Source organism: Argentina silus, assembly GCF_951799395.1.
Source record: "Argentina silus genome assembly, chromosome: 2".
Taxonomy (NCBI): Eukaryota; Metazoa; Chordata; class Actinopteri; order Argentiniformes; family Argentinidae; genus Argentina; species Argentina silus.
This window is the reverse complement of record NC_139656.1, coordinates 31,250,069-31,261,587: the sequence shown is the minus strand read 5'-3', so window position 1 is coordinate 31,261,587 and position 11,519 is coordinate 31,250,069. Positions and strand designations below refer to the sequence as shown.

Below are 11,519 nucleotides of genomic sequence, written 5' to 3'. Positions count from 1 at the left end.
AGGAGAGGGGCTAAGGGGGGGTGGAGGTGTGGAGAGGAGAAGAGAGGAGAGGAGAGGGGGTGAGGAACAGTAAGGAGAAGAGAGGAGAGGAGGTGAGGAACGGTAAGGAGAAGAGAGGAGAGGAGGTGAGGAGAGGTGAGGAGAGGAGGTGAGGAGAGGTTAGAGGAGAAGAGAGGAGAGGAGGTGAGGAGAGGTGAGGAGAGGTGAGGAGAGGAGGTGAGGAGAGGTTAGAGGAGAAGAGGGGACGTGAGGAGAGGTGAGGAGAGGAGGTGAGGAGAGGTTAGAGGAGAAGAGGGGATGTGAGGAGAGGAGGTGAGGAGAGGAGGTGAGGAGAGGTTAGAGGAGAAGAGGGGACGTGAGGAGAGGTGAGGAGAGGAGGTGAGGAGAGGTTAGAGGAGAAGAGGAGAGGTGAGGAGAGGTGAGGAGAGGAGGTGAGGAGAGGTTAGAGGAGAAGAGGGGACGTGAGGAGAGGAGAGGAGTGCTTCTTTGTTATGTGAGCTCATACTGTGGTCCAGAGTCAGCTGACTTGACAACAGCGCCGGGATAGCAGTGGATTATGCAACAAATACTTTCATGGTCGGATGGAAAATCACTTCTTTTGCAGGGATTCTATACAATATTACTCCATCGGCTGGATGTTCGTGTCTGCCCTGGTTCTGCCACAGAAAGCACAAAGGCAAAATTCTTTTAGATTAATATTAATGCTCCGTTTCTCTGAGCATTTGAGCATTCTGTTTTTCTTCCTTATTTTGGTCAAGGGATAAGTAGATGTTAATGTGAGTGATTTTGTTTTAAAGGTTCCTATGATATATTCATATTGTTGGTCTATTGGTAGGTCCAGTAAATTACTTTTAATGTTCGGTTGGACAGACATTTTAGACATTAAAATGCCTCGAACAGTCAAACATCTGTTTGCCAGAAACACTAAGTTGCACATGCATCAGGGTTATGCATTATTCTCTGAAACATGTCAGGCCGTTGCAGGATTCTCCCCAGGATTTTAGAACAGCGTGGCGCTGGATTGCATCATCAAAACCTGACTTGCCTTTATTCATGTCAAAATGTGCAAAAAATACAGCTAAATTCACTGAGGAACATCGTATTGCTTCATTTTCGCTTTCGTTTTTAACAACGATGTCGTTGGCGATCAAAGATAGTTACTCTATCGTTATTAAATATAGAGTTTAATTTGCCTTGAAATGTTCACATCGTGAACTGTTTGGGGAAAACCCTGCGTTGGTTATCTGTAACACATCACAAGAGCTTCATAATTCATCATTTTTGCCGTCTTTGTGTGCAGTACATAATCCAGAACCCATGAATAATACACTTCAACCAAGTGCCTGATGCAACCGAAACAATAAACGTGTGTCTTGATGATGGTGATGATGATGGTGATGATGATGGTGGTGATGGTGATGATGATGATGATGGTGATGATGATGGTGGTGATGGTGATGATGATGATGGTGATGGTGATGATGATGGTGATGGTGATGGTGGTAGTGGTGATGATGAAGACAATAATGATGATGACGATGATGTCGCTAAAGACGAAGATTCAAATCTTAAAGAAAAACAATTGTTTATTTTTCCAACACGCCAACAACACACAGAAGCTACACACTCGCTGACGCAACAAACACACAGTCCATTCCTCTCTCCCTCTCTCCCTCTCTCCCCCTCTCCCCCTCTCCCTCTCTTCTTCTCCCTCCTTCCCTCTCTCCCTCTCTCCTTCTCCCTCTTCTATGTCTGTTTTCTTGACGTTCCTCTCTGCCTCTCTCCTGCTCAGATGGATACACCACTGATGATATCGAGTTCTACTGGCGAGGCGGAGACGGGGCCGTGACGGGGGTGGAGAGGATAGAGCTCCCGCAGTTCTCCATCGTCGACCACAAGCTCATCTCCAAGAACGTGGTCTTCTCCACAGGTAGGGCCTCACAACACTGGACACAGCCAAACAAATACCCAGCGCTGCTTTTTTTTTAAATATGTTTTTAGGGCATTTCTGCTTTTATTGGGATAGAGATAGTAGAGATTGACAGGAAGGATGGGTGAGAGAGAGAGAGAGAGGAGGGATGACATGCAGGATATGTCGATAGCTAGAATCGAACCAGGGACCTTGCGATGATACGGTATGCGCCTTAGTGTGCTACGCCACTGAACGCCCCCCCCAGCGCTGCAAAACTGACATAAATATGGAAACATTTGCCTGCTAATCAAATCAAATCAAATCAAATCAAATCAAATCAAATCAAATCAAATCAAATCAAAATGTATTTGTCACATGTATCGCATACAGTTGTAATTGACACAGTGAAATGTTTTGGGATCTTGCACCACGCTCAACAACAGCAGTCAGCAACAACCAGCAATTCAATAATAAGTAGTCAAAAGTGACAAAAAGTGACAATAGTAATCGTGCAAAATGTCAGTGTGCAACAATATGTGCAGTCATGTCAGGTGTGTTCTGCTGTTCTTCAGATGGAACAGCAACATCTAGATCCAAAGGAATACAGAGCAAATCTATTGCAGGTGCTGTGCAATGCAAGCATACTTCTGAAAGTGCACCCATGAAACCTGGTGGATGTGGTGTGCACACACACACACACACACACACACAGACACACACACACACACACACACACACGCCTCCTTGCCTTCATGACAACCTCACTCTCACCTCCCTCGATGTGCCTAATGTCCTGGAAACGGTGACATACATGAGAAAGTATGTGTGTGTGTGTGTGTGTGTGTGTGTGTGTCTGTGTGTGTGTGTGTGTTTTGTGGACGGGAGGGAAGTGTGGCGTGGTGGTGGGGGGTTCAGAGAGAAGTGTGGGAGATGTGTGTATGTGTGTGTGTGTATGTATGTACACGTGTGAGGGGGAAGGGGGGGACTCCATGGCCACATGAGAAGAAACGCAGGACGTTCCAGAGTAGCCCCCTAAGTAGACGGGGGACCCCCCCTGATATGGGGACCACCCCTGCCTTCAGAACTGGAGCACGCTCATGACTTATTCAACATTATGTTGTTTGATGAAATGATTTATTGATCATCTAGGCTACATTTTCATATTCATGAATTTGTCATGCAAACAAGGAAGCAGTTCACTTGCACAGGAGACAGGAGGAGGGGGGGGGGGCAGCTTCCCCCGAGCCCATACAGCTGCATATTTTGGGATTGGTATGGTACGTTTATTTTAAATGAATGATATACAGTGTTTCATATGTGTTGCTACCGTTTCTTATTCCGTTCCATCCATCACAGCGTGTCCCTCCAGTGTCCTCCCCACGGCGCGCTGTGAGGTGGGGGTGATGGGGGGGGGGGGGGGGTTCCCTTCCAGCGCTGGCAGCTGAGACCACTCAGGACTGACACTCAAGTCACACACAGAGAAAGAAGCAAAAACACCTAGCAGTTACTCAATCTATCCATCAACCAGACACACACACACACACACACACACACACACACACACACACACACACACACACACACACACACAGACACACACACACACAGACACACACACGTCCCCACTGTTTCATTATTCAAACCCACTCCCAGCCGATAAACTAAACCAACTCCCAGCCGATAAACTAAACCCACTCCCAGCCTATAAACTAAACCCACTTCCAGCCTATAAACTAAAACAACTCCCAGCCTATAAACTAAACCCACTCCCAGCCTATAAACTAAACCAACTCCCAGCTGATAAACTAAACCCACTCCCAGCCTATAAACTAAACCCACTCCCAGCCTATAAACTAAACCCACTCCCAGCCGATAAACTAAACCCACTCCCAGCCTATAAACTAAACCCACTCCCAGCCTATAAACTAAACCCACTCCCAGCCTATAAACTAAACCCACTCCCAGCCTATAAACTAAACCAACTCCCAGCCTATAAACTAAACCCACTCCCAGCCTATAAACTAAACCCACTCCCAGCCTATAAACTAAACCCACTCCCAGCCTATAAACTAAACCCACTCCCAGCCTATAAACTAAACCCACTCCCAGCCGATAAACTAAACCCACTCCCAGCCTATCAGCTAACTGCAGCCTCTGGCCACTGTGAAACGACCCACTAGAGACTCAGATTCTGCCTGAGGCGTCGTTAGTCCCGCACTTTAATGTAGTGTAATGTATTCATCCACCCTCCTCCTCCTCCTCCTCCTCCTCCTCCTCCTCCTGCACCTCCTGCACCTTTGTTTAGCGGTGCTTTTCCCTCCTCAGCTCCTTTCTAAACTAGAACATTCTTCATTCCGCGACACACACGGCTCCAACCCCCCCCCCCCCCCCCCCGGGTCGTTCCATTGTGATGCCATAATTCAACCACCAAAAACCTAAACACAGCCCAGATCAGATCCCTCCAAGGACACCCAGAGAATATGACCACGTTCACACACAGCGCTGCCGCTCCGTAACAGTGACAACAGGACCTGCTGGGTTGTATTCTGTCTACTGCAGCCTAGATAAGCCGAGCGTGGGGCTGTCTACGAGGCGGTTCCCCGTACGGTAGAAACACAGGCATGACTGATAAGGCAGGGGAGGAGAACGCTGATGCCACGATGTCGGAGGCGCAGAGTAGTGTTTCTGCTGAGTGTTGCTCCATCAGATATGATAGAATAAAAAAGTATAGAATGGAATGGAATAGAATGGAATGGAATGGAATGGAATAGAATGGAATAGAATGGAATGGAATGGAATAGAATAGAATAGAATGGAATGGAATGGAATGGAATAGAATAGAATAGAATAGAATAGAATAGAATGGAATGGAATGGAATGGAATGGAATGGAATGGGTCTTTATTGTTGCAAGTTGTGTGTTGGAGAAGACATTGCGGACCTTCCAGCCAGCCTTGGTCAGACATACAGTCAGTGGCAGCACTGTAGAGACGTCAATAGACACAGCTAAAGTCAATAGACCCTGGCAGGGGATGGGAGAGAGAAGAGCAGTCTCTAAACCAACATAACCTGGGACTTAAAGACCCCACGAGACCCCACCTGTGTGGTGGTATCCTGTCATCTAACTCTGAGTCTATTCGTTCATCTCTCTTTCTTCATCTCTCTCCATCTCTCTCTCTCTCTCTCCCACACTCCCACTCTCTCTCTCTCTCTCTCTCTCTCTCTCTCCCACTCTCTCTTTCGCTCTCTCTCTCCCACTCTCTTTCTCTCCCTCTCTCTCTCTCTCTTTCTCTCTCTCCCACTCTCTCTCTCTCTACCCCCCCCCCCCCTCCCTAGGCTCCTACCCCCGCCTCTCCCTCAGTTTCAAGCTGAAGAGGAACATCGGTTACTTCATCCTGCAGACCTACATGCCCTCCATCCTGATCACCATCCTGTCCTGGGTCTCCTTCTGGATTAACTACGATGCCTCGGCTGCCAGAGTGGCTCTGGGTAGGCTCCCTCATCATGTGACATGACCATGTGACCATGCAGAGCCATAGAGATACACTGTAGAGGTTTGGCCCAAAACTGTCCTCCATCTTGGCACCCAACGTTCCATTTCGGTAGCGTTCTAATTTGCATTCTAATTTGGAGCAGGGATATCGGTGCGAATGTGGTGCCAGTGGGCATCCTAAACGTCTAACAGAGTTTGCCAAACGTCTGCAAAGCTTCTGTATGGCTCTGCATGTGACTGAGCACTCAGCTCGCCGTCAAAAACTAGAATTGCATGCATTTCATATGAAGTGACTGTCTGTGTATACCATGCTGTGTATTTTCTCCATAGAGATCTATGAGGACATATTGAATGATTATCGATTGAACAAGCGAAATAAGAAAGTTCAGGGGGTGCAGGACACCCACTCAGCGACACTCAGAACTGCAGACGAGACGTCATTTTTGGCGGTCAACTGTTGTCGTCAGTGTCGATCGACAAAGCGTCAACGAACCTTAAGAATGCTGACTCTACGTTCACACGGCGCTCTGTCTTTTCCCTACGTAGATGTAGGGCGACAAGAATAGGACGAATGATAATGATCATGAACGTCATGATGACTATGACCCACGCCGCCGTCATCTGACTACCGCTCTAACTCTCCAGAGTTCACCGGAAAACAGGGAGGTCTAGACGTCATTTTAGCCGGCTATGTTTCTGCTGTTACATTTCCTTTGACCGACCCCCTGTGAGGAAATGGCCTCCTGCTGCTGCCTCCCTGTGAAGCCCAACAGAGATGCCTTTCTAAAGTAGAGTGATGGATGACCACACAGATGGGCTCTCTCTCTCTCTCTCTCTCTCTCTCTAATTTGAGTGCCTCTGCTTTGTTTTTTGTTTTTTGGGGTGGGATGCCACAATGTCACTATGTCATTCTTCATTACATAATCCAGCTCTGCCCAGTCCATGAGGTGGGTGTGTGGTGCTGCGTGATATAGGAAGCTCCCCCAGCCCAGCCCCCCCCTCCCCCACCCCCATTCCCCCATTCCCCCGTTCCCCCCGCGGCCCTCTCACCCACTCCCCCCACCCCCCCAAGTCCCCTCCCTCTGTGGGAGAAGCACTCTGCCGGATTGGATGCTGACCCGTGTCTATTTATTTGATGGGAAAGCGTGCACTGGCTGGGATTTAATGACAAGCAGCAGTAATGCTTGATAATGGAGGTGGCCTGGTGGACAGGGGGGCTGGAGGGTCAGATAAGACCACAACTTGGTTCAGGAACGTGTTTATCTCTGGCCTGGTTTCAGGCATTAGGGCCTGGCTGGAAAACAGAGAACAGATACAGGTGTTGGTGGTGTGTGTGTATGTGTGTGTGTGTGTTGTGTGTGTGTGTGTGTATTGTGTGTATTGTGTGTGTGTGTGTGTGTGTGTGTGTGTGTGTGTGTGTGTGTCGGCGGGGAACAAATATGTGTTCCCGGAACCCAGTTATTGGAGACAGTTTCTCTGTGGGAGTTCACTGTTAATGAGGCGGACTGTGTCCTGTGCCAATGCGCTGTAGCAGAAGTGGTTTGGAATCCCGTTATGGTGATTAAGGTAGCCCTCTCTGAGACATGGACACTCCAGAGTCACTCTCAGACCTTGACATGTCCTCTTGTCCTAATGGTAGACGCTTGGCGGTTATGATGATGATGATGATGATGATGATGATGATGATGATGCAAAGATGACGATGACGACAATGATGACGACAGTAACTATGATGATGTTGACGAAGATCGCCGCTCTCTTTCCCCAGGCATCACCACTGTGCTGACCATGACCACCATCAACACTCACTTGCGAGAGACCCTTCCCAAGATTCCCTACGTCAAGGCCATAGACATGTACCTGATGGGCTGCTTCGTGTTCGTCTTCCTGGCGCTGTTGGAGTACGCCTTGGTCAACTACATCTTCTTCGGCAGAGGGCCCCAGAGGCAGAAGAAGGCAGCGGAGAAAGCAGCCACGGCCAATAACGACAAGATGAGGATGGATCCCAACAAGGTACACAAGTTCTCTGTGCAATGTTCACGGTTTACACTGCAATGTTCACGGTTTACACTGCAATGTTCACAGTTTACACTGCAATGTTCACGGTTTACACTGCAATGTTCACGGTTTACACTGTAATGTTCACGGTGGATACCAGGGGAGGCTGGTGGAGGGAGAAATCGGAGGATGGGCTCATTGTAATGCATGGAATGGAATAGGGAATGGTATCAATTGTAATTCCATGCATTACAATGAGTCCGTCCTCCGAGGTCTACCTCCACCTGCCTCCACTGGTTTAGGCGGAAGATCTGGGTTAAATACTGTACATCAGCTCTGCTTGTTTGGTCCAATCAGACCAACATAGGGAAATAATCTCAAATGAACAAACTCCAAGTTAATGCCTTTCCAGGATTGGATCCAAAGTACCCAAGTTTGATCAACTATTTGTCTCCACAAATGTACTGTGTAGTGAATTATGTTCTTGTTAATATTGTGATAGTTGGTAATGTATCGTTATTACTTTTCATATTTAACAAACCTTTGATAGAAGTGTGAAAATAAACCCCAGACTATTACAACAGCGGTATTTCTAAAATGATCTGGGGTGAGTTTCCAGAAAGCTTTGTAACTAAAGTAGTACTTTATCTTTTTGAAAATCTAGGACCACTCCTCTCCTAGACCAGCAAACTTAGTCTTTTAAAGAATTTAGTTCTTTCACGCACAAAAGACTGACTTGCAAACATTGATTTTACAATTGTTACTATCTCACAGCTTTGCGGCTGGGTTGTCGGGAGAGATTAAATACTATTTAAGCTACGAAGCTTTCGTGAAACTGACCCCTGTTTGTCAATGACTGTCTACTGAGGATTCTCTGACCAGTCACATGACATGCTTCTCCTGTACTGTGATTCGCTGTACGAATTGTTCCTGTCCAGTCCGTTCTCATATCTTCACTGTGATATCACTTTTTGACCCTTGATTTTGTGAAAAAACATGCACAAACAGACACACACACACACACACACACACACACACACACACACACACACACACACACACACACACACACAAACTTGTTGGAAAAACTCAAATGTCCAGATGAAAGCAGGGCAATGACTTAATTATGGAGTCTATGAATCTGATGTTTTCTTCCTCTCTTCTTGGCATTGTGAAAGTTGATCTAATGAATGAATCATTCTTCTTCTTATTAAACCTTTATTTTACTTGCTTTATTTATTTGAATTTGATGAATTAATGAGAGAACTGTGAAAGTCTATGAAGCTCAAAGGTAGAGAAGTCATGAATCATGCAGAACAGTGTCACCACTTCAAATGGAGAAGTCACATTAACTCTGCCCTGCCTCACTGTCAATGAAAACAAACTTAACTACGCCTGTAGCAGTCTTGTGAGAAATCCAAATAAGTTGCTTTGCAGGGAGAGGGAGAGAAGAGATCTGTCACTGTGTTGTTATCCTAATGGAAGTGAATAGAGGCAGCAAGACATTTAGGGGCCATGTTGGCTGTGCTGTACTACCACTCCACACTCCAAGTTCCCCCTGGGGAAGTCATTAGTTATTATTAGGTAACAAACTAACTAACTAACTAACTAACTAACTAACTAACTACCCAGAGCAATGTGGAGAGCATTCCCCTGTTATATTTAATGTTTTTGGACCTCAAAATGTGATGGAGTAATGTTTAAGACATCGATTTTGCCTACTCAACCAGTACAGGGTAATATCTGTCTATCAGGCTTTTGGTGCGACCGTTTTCAACTCAACCCTTGAGGAAACTTGTGATGAGATGACAGATGTTTTGCAGTGTTTCGCTGCACCTGCTTTCATGGTACAGTATGCTTGTGGTGGATATCTTGGAGGTCCGGGCATGGGGTACTAAATGGTTTAACTTTTATGGTTTGAATCCCAAAACGTCAGCGTCGGTTTCCTCAAACCTACTCTGTCTTGCAGTTGGATGTGACAGACAGTTACACAACACACAGTTAACCGTCCGATAATTGCATTGCCTCCCCCCTCCTGGCTGACCCAAGTGACCGTAACGATTTTGTATGCTTGCAGTGGTTGGTGGGAAATGTAGTTCAGAGAGACGATACTCTGTATGCCAGAATGAAGCAGAGGGATATTGACGCGCATGACTCCATGTGGGAACCAATCTTTGTGGACGATGCCGCATTAGGACTAGAGCAAAAGAATAAGGTACTACTCAGCTGAGAGTGATTACACATAACAACCTCCAATCTCCATCTGAACCCCTCAAACTAAAACCACTTTTATAGTTTGTAATCCCGTAAGATCACTTTTTGAGTTGTGGTGTAAACCCGTAGTTTCCATCACCATCATCATCATCTTCATCTTCATCTTCCCCCTATCCCTGAAAAACATTCTTAGAGAGATTCTTACCATATAACGTACCTCATGACTGTACATTGCTGTGTATCTGGTAGTAGTCTATGCTATCTGGTAGTAGTCTATGCTATCTGGTAGTAGTCTATGCTATCTGGTAGTAGTCTATGCTATCTGGTAGTAGTCTATACTATCTGGTAGTAGTCTATGCTATCTGGTAGTAGTCTATGCTATCTGGTAGTAGTCTATGCTAGCTGTGTATCTAATGAATAACACAACATTGAACGATAGCAGAAGGTTAATATGAATTATCATCTGCTGAACAGGGATAATGCAGTGCATCATTGATGATTTGGTCATAATAAGTTCCCAGTCAGGTTGTATCTGTTCACACTGAGGTAGTTTGGCAAATTCACCTTATCCTCTCTTTCGTCAACCCTTTTCCTTGTCCATATATTACCGTTGTGTGTTGTTGTTGTTGTTGTTGTTGTTGTTGTTGTTGTTGTAGGTGTTGTAGTTGTTGTTGTTTTTGTTGTGTACACCAACTCTTTGTTGTTCTCATTAACATTTATTACCATTTCTGCATTACCCTTGCGTTTACCTTATTCCACAGTACAAATGTGTTTGCAATTTCTTGATGTTTTTTTTGGTATACTATATGTACTCATTGAAAAGCAGTAAGTATGTATTTCATATTGTTGAGACCTAAAACCTCCATCAAAATGTTTACAGTTTTGTTTGCATTCCATCCGACATTTTTAGCAAATGCACTGAGATGTGTGCAGTGAATATATTGAGATATATGATGAGTCGTAGTTTCTAGATTTCTTCAAAGAGAGTAAAGATATTGGCATTATTCTGATAAATGATAATCTATATGAAGATGTGTGGCCATTTATCGGTGGCTTATGCTATTATTGATAAGGATTTAGGCTGTTGGCGTCCAGCCAAGGACACAAGTAGATTATCGTACTAGTTTCTGTACTAGTACTAGTACAGCACTATGTTAGCTTATAATAATACATGTCGTGTTCAACCTGTAGATGGATCCCCATGAAAACATTCTCCTGGGCACCCTGGAGATCAAGAACGAGATGGGAGCGTCAGAGCTGACCCTTGGGCTGAGTGACCCCAGGAGCACCATGCTGACTTACGACACCTCCACCCTGCAGTACCGCAAGGCCGGGCTGGCCAGGCACAACTTTGGACGGAACACTCTCGAGCGTCACATGACCCAGAAGAAGAGCCGGCTACGGAGGCGGGCTTCCCAACTGAAGATCAACATCCCAGACTTGACTGATGTAAACTCTATCGACAAGTGGTCGAGGGTGATCTTTCCCACCGTCTTCTCCTTCTTCAACATCATCTACTGGCTCTACTACGTCAACTAAACGGACTTCAGCGAGAGGGCAGAATGGAAAAAAACAAAAAAACAACAACAAATGTTGCCGGTTGTTTTTTTTCCTCTGATTTATTTTCATTTTTGCTGTGTGATCTTGCAACACAAGACTGAATTACTATAACAAAACTAAATCAGGACTGACTCCATTTTACCTTGGAACACCTTAATTGCTGGCTAACACGTAAAAACCTTAGAGGAGAGATTAAGAACATATATGGTGCCTGTTCCAGAGTTATCGTTTATAATTTTACAAGTAGAATATTTAGTGAATTTAGTATTTTACCATTTTTAAATGTTTGTTTGCATATATTTTTTATGTTTTGACTTTGTTAAATTTATATCTATCTAATTTG

General features: G+C 45.4%; 1 protein-coding gene across 1 annotated transcript in view; it reads left to right on the top strand.

The window, feature by feature from the left end:
- gabrb2b (gamma-aminobutyric acid type A receptor subunit beta2b) overlaps nucleotides 1–11,155 on the top strand; it is a gene marked incomplete at both ends in the record, with an annotated part of 50,759 nt that extends 39,604 nt beyond the window's left edge. Inside the window, 5 exons of the mRNA XM_083691396.1 lie at nucleotides 1,793–1,930; nucleotides 5,248–5,400; nucleotides 7,173–7,417; nucleotides 9,480–9,617; nucleotides 10,808–11,155. Of these exons, the coding sequence (XP_083547522.1) occupies nucleotides 1,793–1,930; nucleotides 5,248–5,400; nucleotides 7,173–7,417; nucleotides 9,480–9,617; nucleotides 10,808–11,155 (1,022 nt within the window). The remainder of the gene's footprint in view (nucleotides 1–1,792; nucleotides 1,931–5,247; nucleotides 5,401–7,172; nucleotides 7,418–9,479; nucleotides 9,618–10,807) is intronic.
- Between the last annotated feature and the right edge of the window lie 364 nt (nucleotides 11,156–11,519).